General features: G+C 37.3%; 1 protein-coding gene across 1 annotated transcript in view; it reads right to left on the bottom strand.

The window, feature by feature from the left end:
- Nucleotides 1-10,480, bottom strand: part of LOC140153589 (uncharacterized) — a 294,065-nt gene extending 283,585 nt beyond the window's left edge. The window contains exon 1 of the mRNA XM_072176373.1: nucleotides 9,856-10,480. Coding sequence (XP_072032474.1) covers nucleotides 9,856-10,086 — 231 coding nt within the window. The 5' untranslated portion in view covers nucleotides 10,087-10,480. The remainder of the gene's footprint in view (nucleotides 1-9,855) is intronic.
- Nucleotides 10,481-23,728: the final 13,248 nt, after the last annotated feature.

The raw sequence follows: 23,728 nt of genomic DNA, 5'->3' as shown, positions 1-23,728 counted from the left end.
CAGGGGAGGGTTTGCTTTTTTTTTTCTCCTTTCTTCTTTTTGCTCCATGTATGTATGTAAAACAATAGAATTCACAATGGCATGCTAAAAACTTCATGACAAGTTCTACTCATCCAGAAAAGTTCAATGTTTATCGTGGCCACACATACACGTAAGAACATCGATACACAATTTGAACTTTTAATACATGTATGAAGCACTGTTGGAACGAAGCCCAGGGAACAAGGCTTCAAAGCTTGTTAAATAAATAAGTCAATTGTTCTTGGAGAACTAAAATCTGGTAAGTTGATTAAAATCAATCTGATATCACACCTACGGTCCTCATCATACCTCACCACTAGACCACTGCCAGACACAATCACACATTGTAGGCAGAACTAATCGCAAACCTATGCTACACGGAGACAAGTACATTAGATTCAGCTGATTTTTGTCTGCTAAATTGCAACTAATTGAATGCTTTGAAGGCTTGGTTTGGATCAAAGACACAATAAATGCTTTGAAAATATTATACTTTATATAATATTTTGCATGCAATATCTTTCTGTGAGCAACACACTACAGCAACACACTCGCACAGCCATTCTTCTAGCATGCACCCAGACTCTGCACTTTACAAATTATTCATGGCTGATATCATTATCAAGCAACTTTACACATTATCAGCACCATCATTAGCTTTTACTTATTTTAATTGCACTAAAAAGCTGGGTTAATTGTATGGTTAATTAGTTAACGCCAATATGGGAATGGCAATGCATGTATATAGCCACCATGACATGGTTGAGTTGGTTCAATCCATGCGTAGTGGTCTGTATACAATTCATCTGAAAGGATACAGCCTTACAGGTACAGGAGGAAATTGCTGAAAGGTTACATGGCTTCTGCATTAGCCCTATACATGTAGGCTATCACAAGGGATCCCTGTATCAACTTAGAACAGAACAATGTTAAACTTTCAAGAACTACATTTGTAATACTGTTTAATCATTTTACTTTCAAAAGTCAGTACTTATACAAATCACTGGTACATGGTATACAGGTACTGACATGGACTGATATTTTTCACAAGGATGATGCATTTGAAGGATCTTTCTTTGATATTCATTTGGTTATCAAAGATTACCATCTTAATAGTTGAACAAATAATACTATAATACATGTTGTATCATTACAATGGCGCTCATGAAGGCATGTGTCACTGCAACAGGATGTTTAGTTCATTTATGTGACAAAAAATAATTTTAATTGATGTGGTAAATTTATATGACAAAACAGTATTTTCAGTACTACACTGTATGCATCAAATAACCCTAAAATTATGGAAAAAAGAGAGGCCTTGTAAACTAAACTTGTACACTAAAGTCCTGATTCCTAAATTCAGGTGAACCAGGACTCACTTGTTTTTTCAAAACTATGTTTTTTCAATGCTGCTTGATGGATTCTGCATGACCCCTGCCTCTCCCCCTACTCCACCCTTTTGGAAAAGACTCCTACAAAAAGTAACATAACAATTTCCTCTAATCCTTTCACTAATCTGGACAAATATTTGACAGGAGTCTAGACTTTGAACCAAGAAAACATCTTGTTTGGTTCGCAAACATCTCATACACACATCTCTCCATATGGATACAGATAACGCATATTGTTTTACCCCTCACTTATACACGTGTCACTTGTATGACCCACCCCGTGACCCCCGGGGGTGGTGAGTCACTTTACAAAGGTGCGTCGGATTTAACTATACCATGACCCACATGTGCGTCTAAACAATGACGGACATTTGCCGACAATGACTGAGCCCATCGTCAAAATTGTGACGTACATGTTAAGGATTATGACTGTCCTCATGACGCAAATTTGACTCGCCATTTAGGTATTTTGACTGACACTGATGCACCTAACCATTGACGCACCTAGGTAAAGTGACTGACACTGACGCACCCCTCGGGGTATGTTGTGATGCACATATTGAGTAAATGACCATACCCTGCGTCACTAATTGGTTGGTAAATGACCCAACCATGACGCACATCCCCCGGGGGTCCTAGGGTGGGTCATACAAGTGACATGTGTATTAACCTGTGATAACCTAAGGAAATAATATGCACATGTTACAACATTTTGTTGACACGTTCCCTGTGAAAAACATTTTCACAAGTAGGGAAAGCACATGGTGTTAAGCATAAATTGCGAAAACAAAATTATATTCTTGTGTTTACACAGAATGACAACCGTTAGGTTAAATTTGAAGAAAGAAATTGATATGATAAACCCAATATGGCTGTTTTTAATTTCATCTAATGAGATTGTGATATACAGAGCAAAATGTGTTAACATCATTTAGGAAGGGATGACATTTTTCAAGTAAAGAAATAGGCCTACATGGTTTTACAGGGTTTATGTATTATCATTAATATACATGTATTATGGACTTCTTTGGTTTCCCCCACCCATAAAGACCAAAGTACATTTAAAATTTAACATTTTCATACAATACACAATGCTCACTTCCCATCGTTTTCTTTGCTGGGTTTCAATAAGGAGACTACTATCACATGTGTAAACAATGATATGCTATTTCCCCTTCCTTCCCTTCAGGCTCCTGATTCCATTATGCCAGTTGTTTACCAGTTACTAGGTATTGCTTTCATGCTTGAACTATGACCTTTATCATTCTGCGATTACAAAAATAACACCACCCTTACTCAAGATTGATTGAGATACTTGCAAAATAAAATGTTGTAGTTCCCAACCAGATTCCTATTCCTGCTGCCCATAGAGGTAGAGTACCTGTGTGGGTACTCTTGAATACACTCATCGGAATCACATGTACAGTACACCCCCCCCCCACACACACACACCCCGGTAGCCACACACCAGCTGGGTAGCTGGGTACCTCTGGGGTTGGCAGCAAATAGGAATCTGGCAGTGTTATCAATCTATTCAATGTGTATTCCACTATATCTGATCAGGTTGACTTCGTTTTGGTGTGGATTGGCTTCTCAGTATCAGGAACTTGAATCCAAGTCGGAAAAACCGTTCAGTACATGATCAAAGCAAGATACTCCATGTAATGTTGCAATGCTGTTTGAAGCATGGATGGGAAACAGCTAAGCTACTAAAATTATAATAAGATGATATATGAGAAATGTATCTGATTCACCTCACCTACAGCTCCACAATGTACAATGCACTGTGTCTAAAACTTGTGAAAGCAAAATAGAATTTCTGTAGGTTTTTTGCAAATGCGATAATGAAGCATGGCTATTGTTTGGATTCTCAGGAATCAAGAAACACAATATACATTCCATAGTTTGTACTGAGGTCAGATGTAAAAGTAGAAACCACAGAAATCACAGTACATACATACCCCCATATTGCTCACATATATGGCCTTTAACATAATGTTTAAAAATGCTGAAGAAAGGAAATAAACACTTCTGTCTGAGTATTCAAATCTCTTCCTATTATTTGCACATAACATCTGTCAGAGAGATTTATGAATTGAAATGTTTTTCTTTAGCTCATGATATGTACGATATCCATATGACATGTTTTAAATCCAGATCCCATATCCAGATCTGCATTATCCAGGATGCATTTTCTAGACACAAGCCGTCGGTCGCAACACATAATGGCGTAGAGTGATTTTCAACATTTTCCGTTTCACATAGTGGCGTATAGGTTTAGAGCTAGCTATTATCCTATAAAAGTTAGTCCTTGTTAACTATTAAAGATACAATTTAATAGGTCAAACCTTAAACTTCAATTACAAATGGAATCGGGGCACTGAGAGATAACCATGGAGGAGTATCGACTCTGTTACTAGTAGCATATCTTTCAAAAAAGTTTTGATCGGGAAACATATTTTGTCCTTCACATACGCCACTATGTGTTGCGACCGACGAAGTGATGTCAAAGAGTCGTTCTGGACCTATCGCAAAACGCATGATGGACACATTCAAAATTCACAGTGGAATGCACATATTGGTAACATGGTCTGGATTTGGGTGGTGCATATGAATGTGGATTGTAATGTGTCCTATAGATAGCTAGTCATGTCTTCATGACAACCTAATATTGATACACCTGGCAGGAATAAAGCTTTCTTTTAAAAATGAAAGTTATGGGTCTGATGATAATGATGATGATATTAATGATAATGATGATGATGTTGTTGCTTGTGAGGAGCAAAATTATAACAAAATAACAGAACAGGAAAATGATACAGGGAGCCAATTTTCCTGTATGAAATTTCATAAATAGTCAACTTAAAAGTTTGCAGTCATGTCATGTGGCCAATTGTGATGAGTCCCAAAAATCAATGAATCAAAACTAGGGACAAGTAATCAAATTAGCCTGAGTAAATGTTATCTATATCATCATATATTTATTGGCAGATGAATTCTCAGCAATGTTTTTCTTAAGGAGCTTGAAGGTGGGAATCATGTTGGGTACCAGGTATAATGCTGGTGTGTTGGTACTGTTTACCCTGACTGCTCATATTCACAAGTACCAGAGTTGAGCCCTGTTTATCAATTATCAGGGACGGACGGTGCATCTCAGTGGTACCATTAGAATGTTGGCAGCACAAGCCAAAGGTCTGGGGTTCAAGTTCCCTCACAGGCAGGTATGTCCAGAGTTTTTTCTCTGGTTTATCTGCATACGCATGTCATGTTGTGCAATACACGGTTCTTCTTTCCCCTACATAAACAAAAACATCCAATCTTACAGAGTTGAATGGAATTTGCTTCAATGAATGTTAAATAGACAAAATAAAGTGTTTCCTAACTTGACGATGGTGCAGTAATCATTAGACAAACTTCATCCAGACAGGTGCATCGGACATGTGCTATCACAGATATGCTTCAGCACTGACAGCAGGTCATCCAATCAAGCCAACGTAATCCCTTCCATTATACAAAAACTTCTAGGATTTCATGCAAAGCACTACAAATGGCAAATGTTCTACTTGGCCAATACAGCTTAGTAGTTTTTTTTCTTTCTTTGTCTCAGTTCAATAGAGTCATGGTAAATGCTGAGCCGACACAAGCGATTTATTGTGTCATATTACGGTCCAAAAATAAGTCAATTTGTTTCAATTTAATTGGTTCTATTTGGTACAAATATTTAGTGGACTTGAGAACTACATGTAGTAGTCAACTGCTGTTTCACATTTAGAACACAATTCATGTGTGTTGCTTGAATTTTAATTATTTGTCATAAAATTTAACCTCAAGTTTATTAGCTTGCACCAAATGTATAACCACGATTGTGCACTCTCAGACCCCCCCCCCCATTTTTGGATTTCATTCAATGACCCTGAAAATGCACTAATTTCCATATATTTTTACCAACTAGATCATGCAACACCCCAATTATGGCACATTTTTTACCCACCACACTCATTTCATTATACACTTATTTTTTCATATGCTTGATTTCTGAACTGAATGAATCTTGGACTGAACTTGTATGCAAGAATATCAGTTCATGATGGCCGGTGATTCTAATGAAACTTTGCACCTTGAGGAGATTTGTCTCTCGGTCAGATCTATTTGCCATGACTATGAAGTAGCTTACATAGCCTGACAGGAAATCATTGGTTCTCAAGAGACGCTATATCCAATCTTGATGGAGTCGCCGTCCACTGTCCAGAGAGAGTTACAATGACCGATTGACCAGACAGATAACAACAGACATTCCTGAAAATTGCATGGGGGATTCAATTTTGTTTTCAGTGTCTCTCATTTTCCATCATCTCCAACACTTTCTTTAATGTTAACACACAAATCACACACACACCCTTCTGATGTCTATAAAAAGAGGGGGCAGAAATCTTAAAAATGCATGTCAAAATGACCAAAGGTTTATTTCTCTCTACTGTCTATTCAAAATGCTCCTGAAAGCAGCATGTAACTAGTATGATACACAAGTATTATAATTCTGCTGATACCATGTGGATAATAGCAAATGATAACTACAAATATGTGTCTAGTACTACTACTGTAGAAAACCATTCAGTCTTAAACAACCTTTTTATGCAAGAAACTGGCAAAAAACAAATGGTATTTGCCTAGTATTTTCATTGCAACTGAATAGCATCATGATTAAGACAGCCTAAGGCTGTTGGTAGAAGACCTGGTTGTTGGATAGGACTCTAGGAGCCTATCAAAGGTTCAATGCCTTGCATGAGATTCCTATGATATGGGTGTTATATAAATTCAAAATCAATGCAAGCTTTTCTATGCATATGACTATGATTTAGCATAGTATCTATGGATTTAGTCACAAGCCTTGAAAGGTATCCAAGCTTCATCAATAACGTTATGAATAAGCACTAATTTCATTACGAATAAAAGACAGTTAAAATCACTGCAGTATTTACAGATCACGGAATGATAGAATAACAAATACTGTAGAAGTGTAAGTGTTCAGATGAACAAAAGCAGACCAATCTTTTCCAAAACATGTCAAAATCACAAATATTCGATATTCTGAAACATATTTGCATAATAATATGAAATACAAATTTTTGGAGAAAAGTCGGAATGAAGCTGTGGATCACAAAATGCGCAAAGGCAACACAACTCTGAATAATCACATGAGCCTATACTTTGTCTTGCATTATATTAAATGCATTAAGTGCCATTCAGAGATTGATTATCAATATTTATAGTATAAATCGGTATATTAAGTTTCATTTTACCAGGGACCGATACGGTCCCTGATTTTACCGATCAGTTACATTGAAGACCTGTGTTCCAAGTCAGGCTACACAAAGAACTATACAAATACTCAACCATTTATCTAAAATAAATTTTATTGACAGATATTTGTGCCGCTCATAATTCAATATTTTCATGACAATGTAATCTGAAAGGGGTGGGAAATACACTACATTATGTGACAATGGCTCTGGCATGTTTGGATATTGTTGTTCATTCATAATCATTCAATTATTATAAAGGGAACAGCATAAAAAGCTTTTAATGTGTCAAATTTTCAGTGTGAACAACAGACAATTTCACAAATGCATTGTACAAAAAATGTATATAATTGAAATTTGGAGCATATAAATATAAAAAATGCCAATTGCAAACAGTAACACTACATACTGTACTGTGCATTTTTATCATCAACATGTTTAGTACGATGACTCCAGGGTTAACATAATTAAGGATTGAAAGGTGGGGGTAATTTGACACCCCACACCCCCTCCCCAAACTCACATGAAAACCAAATATGGTGCGTGAAAATGAAATTTTGAGGTGAAAAATATTTTTGAGATGGAGCACTTGACCAATTTATAAATAAACAGATTTTGCCAATCACCCACAGACTTTCTCTCACAATGTTGCTCATATTTTTGGAGTGCTCCCGAAGTAACTGCAGTTATACAAAATTCATGAGTGAGAAAGCATGAAAATGTGATTTTGGTGGGTGAGTCACCCCAACCCTGAATGAACACCATCCCTAGCCTGACCATTGACCACAATATAGGCTGAAATGGAACATTCATAGAAAGGCTCAACAAAATATTTCACAGATAGTCATTACTTTCCAATGCATATTTCCCATTATTCTTCATGTTTTCTATATCATCATGCTTTCTTCTTTGTGTACATCATCCCATTGATCACTTCAATGCCAGCACTATCAGTGTCATTGGGCTATTCTAGTTGAAATCCACACACCTGTAGACACATTCATTTTTCACACAGGAGTGTGCATTTGAAATGGGATTACCTGAATAGATGACCCAATCAAAAATCCTTCTCTTTCCAGGATAATGAACATATGAATCAACATGTTTCTGTCAGGACTAAATATACACTTCGCCTTTTTGAGCACAAAAATTATCTCATTGATGAACTTATCATTACCTAATCACTTGAAACCATCACAACATACATCAAAATAGTCATTATTTTTAAATTATTCAGTTTTAATCCAAGTGACTGATCTTCAACTTTCAAGTTGTGATTATGTACTTCAAATTCTTCAAGCACAGATTCAATCTCTCTTGCCAGGTTAAGAATATAGCCATGAAAATAAATTTGTCAATAAGTGTATACACACAAGACCTGCTTTTTTAGCATGCTCAAAACAGCCACCCCTCTCCCCACCCCATTCAAAATAGTACTTGAACCCTGATCTTTTGTCCCATTCTTTTAAGAAATACAGATCAAAAACATTTTCATTTTCTTTGTACATACAAAACAACAACTGGTATTTTTTCCCTGACCATTGACCATTCTTACATTCTTACTTAAATTTTCCCTAAATATCAAAAAATTGCTCAAATTTAAAGTGCACAAAAAGGACTGCTTGTTGCCTATTTTAAAGGTCCCTTGTACCTTTTAAAATGGTCTACAAAATAATTATGAAATTCATTCATCATGCAATTATAAGTTACCAATTTTCCCATCACAAAACCCAAAATGAACGGGAAATTCTTACTTGTTACCAGTATTTATTATCAACAACACATTGACTGTTACAGTAGCACAATGTATGCTTAAATATTGATTGAATTGATTTGGAAGAATTAGAAGAACAAAATTACACAGACCTTGATCATTGATGGTAGTGAAATCAATTTCATAATTTGGGAAGCATGTTTTAGTTACCGATACTGATTGTAAACAGTAAATGAATGCATTGCAAATGGGTTAATTTTAGTGCCCTTGGTACCTTCTTCGCTTTAGTCCTTGAAATTACAGATTGTCATTTTAGGGTTTTTGCATCATTATTAAGCAACTCCCACAGGAAAACAAAATCAATGTTCATCTTTACAGTTCACAGTACTTTGTTGATACCTTGTGAAGACCTGAGCACAAGAAGACCGTAAGTCCACTTGGCCCCTCAACATGTATACACTAAAGCTACATTTGTTAAGTTATAGTTTCTTAGGGTGTTATAATGTTTAATACATGTTCCAGGGTGAAAACATCATGACAGGTTTTGAAAGATTTGTTTTGGCCCCTGAACATGTATAAAACATTACCAAACTGTACAAAACTATACGCAACTTTAGTGTGTACATGTTGAGGGGCCAAGTGGACTTACGGTCTTCTTGCGCACAGGTCTCCATGTATCCACCTCATTTTTGTGATTGAACAATATTACTCATTGGTTGTATAGTACTGTCTGTAGGCCTATTCGGCAAGGTCCTTCAGCAGAGTCTGACTGCGCTTACTGATTATTGGTCCAAAGCACTAAGTCGTGTCATTTATGCAGCTTGATTGGCGAATGATCGAGGTGCTAATGTGATGATGACATGATTGATGATTCGATTACCATAATCAATCAGAACCACACTTCTGTGTTTGCAATGTAAAAAGTGGCATATCTGTAGGATGCTGAAGGAATTTGTTGAAAACTATATTCCTTGCATATCATATGACATTTAAACTAAAAAGATCATCATTCCACAAATTTCTCACGACGGCCCGGCGCCTCTCACCCCTCAAATATATGGGTGAGAAAGACAAAATTTTCACATCAAATTTGCCCAATATTGATTATTTGCCAATTGCTTATAGCACTTTCAGATCCACAGCCCATCCCCCCACCAACAAAAAAAATTGAAATCATACCAGGCATCAATAACAGAAACCTAGGACTTCATAATATTTGTGTGCATAAACTTTCTTCCCAATTCGGATGGCTTATACCTGTAGACATCTAGTCCAATTTGTAAAAATAAACTGAACTTTTAGAAATTATGTTTTTTGTGTGCGGATATCTATTGAACCATACCTTTAAAAGAGGATGCTAAAATCATAAAATGTTGCATCGCCCGTGGTTCCAATTGAAAACAAAAAAAAATGTATTTCTGCAACTTACCGAGAATCCTGCCCAGTACGGACACGCATTCCTCACACGGTTAGAAGTAGACAAAGCAAATGCTGTAAAACTGACAGCGATTATAGCAAGACCTAAAATCATCTGACTTATCCCGAATCCTAATGTGGTGCGTCGAGGTCTAGGTCTGGCAATAAAACGCCTCAAGACCACACGATCGCACTGGGACGTAACCTCCACAGGTCCGGATGATAATGTACCTCCGTCAACCATAATGGTGGATGTTTAGTTTCCAACAAGTTGAGTATTAATCAAAACAAGATATTAGGATACAAAAATAGGATCAAAAATACAGTAACCATATATCACTCCATGTCCATCATTGTCCATAGTACAATCCACCGTACACAGGCTATGCTGTGTATGTGTGTCGAATTCCTCAGTCCAGATTACTCGACGATTTTAACTGTGCGTAACTCAAAATATCCTTACTTTCTGCACACTATATTGTTTTTTCGGCCAATAATGTACTTGAATTTACCAACTAAGGGTTCAGTTACTTCATTTACATTAATTTTCAGCTAAAAATAAGCTGAAAAGGCACGCCCTAGATTCAGCACAGGCGATGTCAGATGCCCTGCCGAGTCTATGCGGTTCTCTTGCAGCTGAGTTTTGTTGACTTTCTAAAAGATGAAAATGAGACGGAGATATTACGCCCAAAACGCCCAAACTTGTGCGGCAGGTGTTTCTTAGTTGTGGTTTGTCTTCGGCAAAATTTTAGGCATTTTTTTCATGGAATTTAAATGAGTGTCAAATCACTAGACTTTAGGCTATATTTCCGCAATTGCCCGCAAAACAAAAATGGGATGCATGATTCGGGGTACGATTTCCTTTTTATTTCTTTTGGATAAGATATTTAGTAAAATAAATCAAAACCAGTTGTAGTAGGCTAAAAGCAGTTGTAGACCTATTTATATCGGTTCAAAGTCAAACACATCACTAAATTTTTTGAATTACCTAAATCCTTTAGTTTAGTTCTAACTGGCAATAAAAGTTAAATTTTAATATTTTTGCAATTTTAGGGAAAATGGGCCAAAAACGTAACATGCAATTGTGCATGTTTTCTTGCAATTATAGTCACAAAATTCTAAGACTTGGCACAAGTCTAAGCATTCAAAACTTTGTGTATGAGCTCATAGTTTTAATAGGCCTACCTTGTTAATTTTGATATTATAAAAGATATTTGAAAATGTATTTTCCAAAAATTAAAATGCATAATCTTTGTAAAGCATATAGCATATAATACGAAAAAAACCTAAAAACGCATGTTTGTGGCCCTTATTTCCAAAATTTGACCAAATATTACAATTTGCCAGTTAGAACTACTAACGGATTTATGATTTGGCTATGTTTCATTTGGCAAAACAGGATAATATGTTTTTAACCAAAAAACCTGCTAGCGGCTCTGGGTTTGGGGTTGCTGGCTATATAACGAAGAGGACCCACCCCCCCGGTCAACAATTTCTGGTTGGGAGGGGGAAATGGGGGACCATTTTCAACAAGATTCAAATAAACACAGTACACGGGAACGTTCCCTTTGTACAGAGGAGGGGGCATGAGTTTGGCGGCATGCCGACTCTAGCCTCGGGGCAAGCCGGCGTTTTAAGCCAGTTGAAATTGCCCCCCCGACATATATAGGCCTAATTATTGCAGTCCAGGGCACAGGCAAGTTCAGGGGTCTCAAAAATGATTTCTCGATCTCATTCACTTGTGAATAAGAGAAAAGATCCAGGGACTTTGCAGCTTAGAAAGATTTAGAAGCGCACACCCTGATTCCACAATTGACCGTCGCAGCCAGTAACAGCTCCCCCGAGTTTTGTATGGGTTACAAAAAAGACAATTAGTAAGTTCCGTGTCCAGGAGAATTTCAAGCCAACTCAATTTTTCAACGAAAGCGTACTAAACCACTGCCAGGGTTCAAACCCACTCGCAACATGATTGAGCAGTTCAGCTAACATGACTGCCCAAAGAGGACTGTCATTTTCTTCGGATTATACTAGGGGGTCATGGAATTTTTAGACCAAAAATAGGGGCAGTCATAATTTTTTACACCGAAATAGGGGGTTATATAATTATTAAGGGCTGGTGGCCCAAAATTTTCTCGCGCGCATTCTTTTAACTGTCAATCAAAATGTGCGCACAATCTTAAAAGGGCATTTCGTGATCCACAGCCTCATCCCCCACTTTTCTCAAAAAAAGTTGAGATTTTTATATCACTGGAAACCTCTGGCTACATAATGTTTATGTACAAAATGTTTCTTGCAGATTAATTCGTTTAGCAGAGATATCGTGAAGTTTGAATTTCGTTCTGGTGCACCAGAACGAAATTACAACGCATTGTCTATGGAGCAGTGTAATACACAAAATCATGCATAACTCGCGAACGCAAAATCGGAATCAACTGAAATTTTGGGCAGGGGCGTAGCCAGCTTTCTTGGTCAGGGGGGGGCAAAATAAAATTTCGGGGCACAGACGGAAAAAATGCAGTTAAAAAAGGCTTTATTGGGACGATGTGCGCGCTTAGCGCGCAAAAATATGTATTTTACACTATTTTTCGCCTATGATCGATATAAAAAGGGCTTTTTTGTGAAAATGTGCGCGCGCAGCGCGGCAAAATTAGTATTTTACACTATTTTGGCCCATTATCGGGGTCAAATTTGGTGCCTTTGCCCTTTTCTTTTTTTGTCAGAGGGGCACTTTTGTCTTTCATTTTTTGTCAGGGGGGCAGCCCCCCCTGCCCCCCGCTGGCTACGCTACTGATTTTGGGAATAGGTTTTTTTCGTGGATAGCCTATCTAATGCAAAATGACATAAATAGAGGATGCTAGGATCACGAAATACTCCTTTAAGTTTAAAGTTAAATTTTTGCATACTCCACATACGGTATGCCTTTACATTTGCGATTAAAATTGTAATGCACTCCGCGCACTTTCTTCACACTAACATTTTTGCGTGTGTGCGTCTTTAGTTCCGGCAATGAATAAGTTGTCTTCAGTTGGGAAAAAAATTAGCCTGTAATAGTGGGGGTCATAAAAATTGACTCCGGTCACTGACATATTCATGACCCAGCCCGTAACCAGAATTTATTTGGAGGGGGCAGATTTTGAAAAAGTGGACTTTTTTCTTCTCCAAAAGTTGGACCTTTTTTGACGTAAAAGGCATAAAAAACCAGGCGGCGGTGGAAGCGATATAGTCATTTTTGACGTCGCCATTGGATTACCACATAATCATGAAATCTTCACAAACAATTCTAAATTTGTTATGTAGTGCCAAAGCAAAATTATCTTACTCTAAAACCGTTGGGGTACGACAAAGTACCACACTGTAAGTATGTTGTTTTTCAATTTATAACTGCTAGAAACCGTGTATTTTGAATGGGGCTGTCAGCCTTGTATTTTCGCCAGCCTCGAACGTCACGTGTTGCGTGTCCTATGCCGCCTGAAAAAAACCCAATTTTTTCTTTTTGGGTCAAAAAGGGGACTTGACATTTGGGAATTTGAGGGGGGGGCCATCGCCCCAGCCCATCCCCCTTGTTACGGGCCTGCCCCCGGTCCCCCCTCCCCCTTTCGAAGAAAATGACAACCCTAACTTGACCGTATCCGTGACCTATGTTATGATGTTTCTTAGGCAACGGAGCAAAAACTAGACTTCTCCGTAGTCCACTTGCCCATTTTTGCATACTCTGGCTATTACATTTAAGCATAAAACGCTGATTTGTATTAATTTGTGTGCAATTGATAGATACTCCCTATTTTAGCCTATTTTGGGCTATTTTTGTTTAACTCCCACCTTCAAAGTACCCCTCCCTCACCAGTCAGCACCCCCACTTTGTTTGAAACAAGCGCGAGTAAGGAATGCATATACACGGCATCTGTGATTGAAGAAAATCGCCTATTTGGGCGCTAGATTTGGCAAGTCGCTTACTGATTTAATTGATGGGGCTATTTCATAACATACTATGGACCAGGTGCAGGCCCTGCCCTGCAACAGAGTACGGACGGCAAGGCCCAGAGTTTTGGTGACCCCTGAAAATCATGATTACACAGACCATCCAATACTGCTGATGCTTTTGTCCCGGGCTTTTGTCATCATTGTTGTGTCACAGAAATTGTCCCAATTCTATAGAATTGTGACAGTTCTAGGCTTCTGACTCTGCGTGTTGTCAGGAATTGGCCACTGTCGCAATTCCAAAGTTCCAAGTTTTTGACAGGCTGCGTCACAAAAAACTGTCACAATTCTAGAATTGCGACAGATTGTGCTGTCAAATTTTGAAATGGTGACTATTCGTGTTATATTTGACAGGAAACAGGAACGAAATGACGCGCGGTTTGTGAAAGAACAATGATTGGTCAGGCACTGCCTGTCACTATATAAAAATGATGTACACCCAGTGACACCCTCAGGTGTGCAACTTAGAACCTTTTTTTGTCCCATATAGCCTAGAACACCCTAAACATTGTTAAAGTTCTATAAAGAACCTTGAAAAGTTCTATAAAGAACCTTAAAGATTTAAATAGGCCTAGGAACTTTCCAATTCATTAATATCAGGGACTCATCGCAAAGTTTAAAAAAGTGAAAAGGAGTGTTAACCTCTTTGGCTCTTAAAATCATCTTCGTGGCTAAAGCACCTTTTTTCTGTTCTAGTGAGAACCTTTTGAATGGTTCTTTATTAAGGGTTCCCTGAAGATTCTACAAGCTTATGTTCTACAAAGAACAATTTTCTTGGTTAAAGAAGCATTTTTGGTTCTACAAAGAACCCCAAATGAGGAATATTTTACTAAATCCAGAATACCGATAATATTCTCATTAAAAAAAAGTAGTAATTTAAAAATATTCCAGGATAATGACAATAATTCTCACTGTCAAAATTAGGAATTTTAAAATTGGAAACAATAGATAGCTATTTCATCAATACCCTGCCCAATACCCTTACCAACAGATAGATACTTCTTCAATACATTTATCAACAGTAGATATCTACTTCACCAATACTCTTATCATCGGTAGATAACAACTTCATCAATGCCCTTATCAGCAGTAGATAGCTACTTCATCAATAACTTTATCAGCAGTAGATAGCTACTTCATCAATGCCTTTACCAGCAGTAGATAGCTACTTCATCAATACCCTTATTAGCAGTTAGAGAGCTACTTCATCAATACCCTTACCAGCAGCAGATAGATACTTCATCGTCAATAGGCCTACCCTTATCAGCAGTAGATAGCTACTTCATCAATACCCTTATCAGCAGTAGATAGCTACTTCATCAATACCTTTACCAGCAGTAGATAGCTACTTCAACAATACCCTTATCAGCAGTTAGAAAGCTACTTCATCAGTACCCTTAGCAGCAGCAGATAGATAGGCCTACTTTATCAATACCCTTATCAACAGTAGATAACTACTTCATCAATAACTTTATCAGCACTAGATAGATGCTTCGACAATACCCTTAGGCCTATCAACAGTAGATAGTTACTCCGTCAATACCCTTATCAACAGCAGATAGCAACTTCATCACTACCCTTTTCAGCAGTAGATAGCTACTTCATCAATACCCTTATCAGCAGTTAGAGAGCTACTTCATCAATACCCTTATCAGCAGTAGATAGCTACTTCATCATACCCTTATCAGCAGTTAGAGAGCTACTTCATCAATACCCGTATCATCAGTAGATAGCTATTTCATCAATACTCATCAGCAGCAGATAGCTACTTCATCAATACCGTTATCAGCAGTATATATCTACTTCACCAATACCCTTATCATCAGTAGATAGCTACTTCACCAATACCATTATCAGCAGTAGCTAGCAACTTCATCAGTACCCTTATCAGCAGTAGATACCTACTTCATCAATACCCTTTTCAGCAGTAGATAGCTATTTCATCAATACTCATCAGCAGCAGATAGCTACTTCATCAATACCGTTATCAGCAGTAGATATCTACTTCACCAATACCCTTATCATCGGTAGATAGCTACTTCACCAATACCATTATCAGCAGTAGCTAGCAACTTCATCAGTACCCTTATCAGCAGTAGATACCTACTTCATCAATACCCTTATCAGCAGTAGATAGCTACTTCATCAATACCCTTATCAGCAGTTAGAGAGTACTTCATCAATACCCTTATCAGGAGTATAGCTACTTCATCAATACTCATCAGCAGCAGATAGCTGCTTCATCAATGCCCTTATCAGCAGTAGATAGCTACTTCATCAATACTTATCAGCAGTAGATAGCTACTTCATCAATACTTATCAGCAGCAGATAGCTGCTTCATCAATACCCTTATCAGCAGTAGATAGCTACTTCATCAATACATAATTTATATCAGCATTATATAGCTATTTCATCAATACTGATATCAGCAGTAGAAAGCTACTTCATCAATACCCTTATCTGCATTAGATAGCTACTTCAATGCTGATATCAGCAGTAGATTGTCGCCTTATCAATTAGGCTCACCCTTATCAAAAGCAAAAGAGCAGCAGATAGCTATTTCATCAATACCCTTATCAGCAGTAGATAACTCCTTCATCAATACACTTATCAGCAGTAGATAGCTACTTCATCTAATACTCTTATTAGCGGTAAATAGCTACTTCATCAATACCATTATCAGCAGTAGATAGTTACTTTATCAATACCCTTATCAGGAGTAGAAAGCTATTTCATCAATACCCTTATCAACAGTAGATAGCTATTTCATCAATACCTTTATCAGCAGTAATTACTTACTTCATCAATACCCTTCCCAACAGTAGATAGCTACTTCATCAATACCCTTCCCAATACCCTTCCCAACAGTAGATAGCTACTTCATCAATACCCTTCCCAATACCCTTACCAACAGTAGATAGCTACTCCTTCAAAACATTTATCAACAGTAGATATCTACTTCACCAATACTCTTATCAGCAGTAGATAGCTATTCAATAAATACCCTTATTACCAGTAGATAGACACTTCATAAATACCGTTATCAGCAACAGATATCTACTTCATGAATACCCTTCCCAGCAGTAGATAGCTACTTCATCAATACCCTTATCAGCATTTCGTCAATACCCTTAGGCCTATCAACAGTAGATAGTTACGCCGTCAATACCCTTATAAACAGGAGATAGCAACTTCATCACCACCCTTATCAGCAGCAGATAGCTACTTCATCAATACCCTTTTTAGCAGTAGATAGCTACTTCATCAACACCCTTATCAGCAGTTAGAGAGCTACTTCATCTATACCCTTATCAGCAGTATACTAGTAACTACTTCATCAATACCCTTTTCAGCAGTAGATGGCTATTTCATCAATACTCATCAGCAGCAGATAGCTACTTCATCAATACCCTTATCATCAATAGATAGCTACGTCACCAATACCCTTATCAGCAGTAGCTAGCAACTTCATCAGTACCCTTATCAGCAGTAGATAGCTACTTCATCAATACCCTTATCAGCAGTAGATAGCTACTTCAACAATACCCTTATCAGCAGTTAGAGAGCTACTTCATCAATAGCCTTAGCAGCAGCAGATAGATACTTTATCAATATCCTTAACAACAGCAGATAGCTATTTCATAAATACCCTTATTAGCAGTAGATAGACACTTCATCAATACCGTTATCAGCAACAGATATCTACTTCATGAATACCCTTCCCAGCAGTAGATAGCTACTTCATCAATACCCTTATCAGCACTTCGTCAATACCCTTAGGCCTATGAACAGTAGATAGTTACTCCGTCAATACCCTTATAAACAGGAGATAGCAACTTCATCACTACCCTTATCAGCAGCAGATAGCTACTTCATCAATACCCTTATCATCAGTAGATAGCTACTTCACCAATACCCTTTTCAGCAGTAGATAGCTATTTCATCAATACTCATCAGCAGCAGATAGCTACTTCATCAATACCGTTATCAGCAGTAGATATCTACTTCACCAATACCCTTATCATCAGTAGATAGCTACTTCACCAATACCATTATCAGCAGTAGCTAGCAACTTCATCAGTACCCTTATCAGCAGTAGATACCTACTTCATCAATACCCTTATCAGCAGTAGATAGCTACTTCATCAATACCCTTATCAGCAGTTAGAGAGTTACTTCATCAATACCCTTATCAGGAGTATAGCTACTTCATCAATACTCATCAGCAGCAGATAGCTGCTTCATCAATGCCCTTATCAGCAGTAGATAGATACTTCATCAATACTTATCAGCAGTAGATAGCTACTTCATCAATACTTATCAGCAGCAGATAGCTGCTTCATCAATACCCTTATCAGCAGTAGATAGCTACTTCATCAATACATAATTTATATCAGCATTATATAGCTATTTCATCAATACTGATATCAGCAGTAGAAAGCTACTTCATCAATACCCTTATCTGCATTAGATAGCTACTTCAATGCTGATATCAGCAGTAGATTGTCGCCTTATCAATTAGGCTCACCCTTATCAAAAGCAAACGAGCAGCAGATAGCTATTTCATCAATACCCTTATCAGCAGTAGATAACTCCTTCATCAATACACTTATCAGCAGTAGATAGCTACTTCATCTAATACTCTTATTAGCGGTAAATAGCTACTTCATCAATACCATTATCAGCAGTAGATAGTTACTTTATCAATACCCTTATCAGCAGTAGAAAGCTACTTCATTAATACTCTTAACAGCAGTAGATAGCTACTTCGTCAATTTCCTTATCAGCCGTATATAGCTACTTCATCAAAACCCTTATCAGCAGTAGATAGCTACTTCATCAATACCCTTTTCAGCAGTAGATAGCTATTTCATCAATACCCTTATCAGCAGTAGATAGCTACTTCATCAATACCCTTCCCAGCAGTAGATAGCTATTTCATCAATACCCTTATCAGCAGTAGATAGCTATTTCATCAATACCTTTATCAGCAGTAGTTACTTACTTCATCAATACCCTTCCCAGCAGTAGATAGCTATTTCATCAATACCCTTCCCAACCGTAGATAGCTACTTCATCAATACCTTCCCAATACCCTTACCAACAGTAGATAGCTACTCCTTCAATACATTTATCAACAGTAGATATCTACTTCACCAATACTCTTATCATCAGTAGATAACAACTTCATCAATGCCCTTATCAGCAGTAGATAGCTACTTCATCAATACCTTTCCCAAGAGTAGATAGCTACTTCAACAATACGCTTATCAGCAGTTAGAGAGCTACTTCATCAATACCCGTAGCAGCAGCAGATATATATTTCATCAATGCCCTTAACAACAGTAGATAGCCATTTCATAAATACCCTTATTACCAGTAGATAGACACTTCATCAATACCGTTATCGGCAACAGATATCGACTTCATGAATACCCTTTCCAGCAGTAGATAGCTACTTCATCAATACCCTTATCAACACGTCGTCAATACCCTTAGGCCTATCAACAGTAGATAGTTACTACGTCAATACCCTTATAAACAGGAGATAGCAACTTCATCACTACCCTTATCAGCAGCAGATAGCTACTTCATCAATACCTTTTCAGCAGTAGATAGCTACTTCATCAATACCCTTATCAGCAGTTAGAGAGCTACTTCATCTATACCCTTATCAGCAGTAGATAGCTACTTCATCAGTACCCTTATCAGCAGTAGATAGCTACTTCATCAATACCCTTTTCAGCAGTAGATAGCTATTTCATCAATACTCATCAGCAGCAGATAGCTACTTCATCAATACCATTATCAGCAGTAGACATCTACTTCACCAATACCCTTATCATCAGTAGATAGCTACGTCACCAATACCCTTATCAGCAGTAGCTAGCAACTTCATCAGTACCCTTATCAGCAGCAGATAGCTACTTCATCAATACCCTTATCAGCAGTAGATAGTTACTTCATCAAAACCTTTCCCAGCAGTAGATAGCTACTTCAACAATACCCTTATCAGCAGTTAGAGAGCTACTTCATCAATAGCCTTAGCAGCAGCAGATAGATACTTTATCATAATCCTTAACAACAGTAGATAGCTATTTCATAAATACCCTTATTAGCAGTAGATAGACACTTCATCAATACCGTTATCAGCAACAGATAGCTACTTCATAAATACCCTTCCCAGCAGTAGATAGCTACTTCATCAATACCCTTATCAGCACTAGATAGATGCTTCGTCAATACCCTTATGCCTATCAACAGTAGATAGTTACTCCGTCTATACCCTTATCCACAGCAGATAGCAACTTCATCACTACACTTATCAGCAGTAGATAGCTACTTCATCAATACCCTTTTCAGCAGTAGATAGCTACTTCGTCAATGTCCTTATCAACCGTATATAGCTACTTCATCAAAACCCTTATCAGCAGTACGAGGGGGTATCAAAAGTTTTAGAAATCGCCCAGAAGTGAAAGAGCTATATCAATGAAATTTTGTCAGTGCAATCACTGGTCCTTATGTACACTATGATGCAAAAATGGTCTCATAAGAATGTTTACTTTTTTACAGGCGCTAGATGTCAGTACCTGCCTATGTAACCGCATAACCAGCAAAATGGAGAAAATTGAGGCATGTAGCATGATTAAGTTCCATTTTAAGGGTTACAGTGCCTAAAACATCTGTGATGCAATAAAAATTCATTTTCCAAAAAGCAACAGTGACAATATCACAATCACCACCGAAGATAACTTTCATTTCATCATCGATTTTCTAGGCACTGCAACCCTTCAAATGCAGGATCTTAATAACGCTGCTTGCCTCAATTTTCTCAATCTTGCAGTTTATGCGCAGTAACTGGGGCAGCAGGTTATTAGCATCTAGCATCGCCTGTAAAAAAAGTAAACATACTTATGAGACCATTTTTGCACCATAGTGTACATAAGGATCAGTGATTGCACTGACAAAATTTCATTGATATAGCTCTTTCACTTCTGGGCAATTTCTAAAACTTTTTGATACCCCCTCGTAGATAGCTACTTCATCAATACATATATCAGCATTATATAGCTACTTCGTCAATACTGATTACTGATATCAGCAGTAGAAAGCTACTTCATCAATACCCTTATCTGCATTAGATACCTACTTCATCAAAATCAGCAGTAGATCGTCGCCTTATCAATTATGCCTACCCTTATCAGCAGCAGAAGAGCAGCAGATAGCTATTTCATCAATACTGATATCTACTATCTGCATTAGATAGCTACTTCATCAATACGCTTATCAGTAGTAGATAGCTATTTTATCAAATTGTTATAAGCAGTATATAGTTATCAATATTAAGCTTTTACTTAATTAATTACTCTAACTGTATTTTATTTTACTTTAATTTATATTATTTTTCATTTAATTTTGATTTCAATTTCAATTTTGATTTTAGTTTTAATTTTAGTTTTACTTTCAATTTCAATTTCAATTTCAATTTCAATTTCAATTTTAATTTTAATTTTAATTTTAATTTTAATTTTAATTTAATTTAATTTAATTTAATTTAATTGAAATTTAAATTTAAATTGTCGTATATATACATTTATTAAATTTTGTATAATTATTCTGGCTAATGATTCTAAAAATTCATCAAAATTTGCATATTCATGAGATGACGTCACCAATTTGCATATTCATGAGATGATGTCACCAATTTGCATATTCATGAGCTGACACCACCAATTTGCATATTCATAAGATGTCATTAATTTGCATATTGATGAGATGACGTCATTAATTTATATATTGATGAGATGACGTCACCGATTTGCATATTCATGAGATGACGACACCAACTTGCATATTCATGAGATGACGTCATCAATTCGCATATTCATAAGATGACGTCACCAATTTGCATATTCATAAGATGACGTTACCAATTTGCATATTCATGAGATGACGTCATTAACTTGCATATTCATGAGATAACGCCACTAATTTGAATATTCATGAGATGACGTTATTAAATTGCATATTCATGAGATGACGTCACCAATTCGCAATTTTTATATTCATGAGATGACGTTACCAATTTGCATATTCATGAGATGATATCATTTGCACATTCAAAATCATTCATTTGAATATTCATTTGATACTAATTTAGATATTTTAATATTGAATAATCATAAAAAAATTGAATTGGATTATTCAAATTTGCATGAAATTTAAATGGATGGTGTCAAAAGCTTTCGTGAAGTCGATGAATGTTATTAGAGCTGCCAGATTGCGTGCCTTCATCTCTTCAATTAGCCTATTAGTAGGCCTAGTGCAAGGATTGCCCAACAGTCGTTCTACGAACTCTAAATCCATTCTGATTTGTTCTCAGATGCTTGCCAATTTCTGGTCTAATTCTGGTATCATTCTGTTGTATGTTTTGGCTACGATGGAGCTTAAGTTTGACTGATACCGCGATAGTTGTTTCTTGAACGTTTTAGGTATAGAAACAATAATAGTATGGACCATGTTTCTTCCCTTTGAGAAGTGCATTGTTGCAGAATGAATCCAAAACAATGTCATCTAGGTCGCATCTCTCCAGGACTTCTGGAGGTATGTTGTCCTCTCCACAACTTTTTCCCTCACCCAAAGATGCTTTAGCTACTTCGTATTCTTCTTTGTCAAATGACCTCAATTTCAATTTAATATCAAGCTCATCTAAGATTGGTGTTTTTTCTTCTTCCTCATCATCAATGTCAGGACTTCTAAGAAGGCATTTGAAGTGGTTGTACCAATTGCTGACCCTTTCGCTTTGTGTGTTTCACTTCAACTGACCTGTACTGCATGCCTTTTTACCTGTCATGTCGTTGATCAGTTTCCAACTTTCAAAATGTTTGGAGATGATATGTGCATTTCAACCTCATGCCACAATATCTTTATTGTACGCATCATCAAGGTTTCTTCACCTTCTTGTACTCCGCTGTCTTTTGGATACACCTCATACATCATCCTGATAATGGTCTCCTGCCTTTATGACTCTTGGATCATGAGAAAAGTTTGCCCTTCGAGATCGCTTCTTTGTAGGGATGACCTTCTCAGCTGCTTCTTTGTTGGCAGCGATAAATCTGCTATATTAATCCGTGGTGGTTTCCTCTATGTCTTCAAGGATTTCAAACCTGACGTCACCAATTTGCATATTCATGAGATGACGTCATTAATTTGCATATTCATGAGCTGTTCACACTTCTATGGTGTGAATATTTCTATCAGTACTCAGGTTCTTCCTTGGTAAAGTCTTGCTCTTTATGAGGCTTAGTCTTACTCTTGCAGAAACTATTCTGTGATCGGAGCCCACACTACAAGCTAGCAAAGGTGTCCTATGCCTAAGTTTTCTATATAGACTGTTCCTCCATTTTCTTCGTATGAGTATATCTCGGGAGTATATAGTCCCAGCTGGTATTTATTCCCTCCTGGGTAAATTAAATGTACATAATTTTCCAGCTTTCTTACGAAACTGTGTGTGTGCAATTATGAGATTCTTTTCTGTTGCTAGTTCCACAAGGTACTTTCCATTTCTGTTAGTGATGTCGTGGTATGTAAACTATAGCATCTTCCAGTCCAACTCTAACATTGAACCAAAACCACCCATTACTATCAAGAGGTTATGAGATGAGATGGACTCAATGGCTCTCCTCATACTATTGTAGTGATTCTCTGTTTCTTCATCAGCCACATTGGTTGGGCGATGACAGTTGTTGCAGGGTTTCTATGGAAATTTGAAATAAGAATTCGGTTGTCGTGTGATCTTACACTGACTAGTGAATGTTTTGTTCAGTAGGATTCCAAATCCGCCAACTGCAGCTCCCGTATCGTTCTTAGTTGCTGGTGTTGTAATCGGTGTCCTGCTAGCTGCCCG

This window comes from Amphiura filiformis, chromosome 1 (genome assembly GCF_039555335.1).
Source record: "Amphiura filiformis chromosome 1, Afil_fr2py, whole genome shotgun sequence".
NCBI classification, from domain to species: Eukaryota; Metazoa; Echinodermata; class Ophiuroidea; order Amphilepidida; family Amphiuridae; genus Amphiura; species Amphiura filiformis.
Note: the sequence above shows the minus strand (reverse complement) of the source record. Positions and strands in the feature narration are given on the sequence as shown.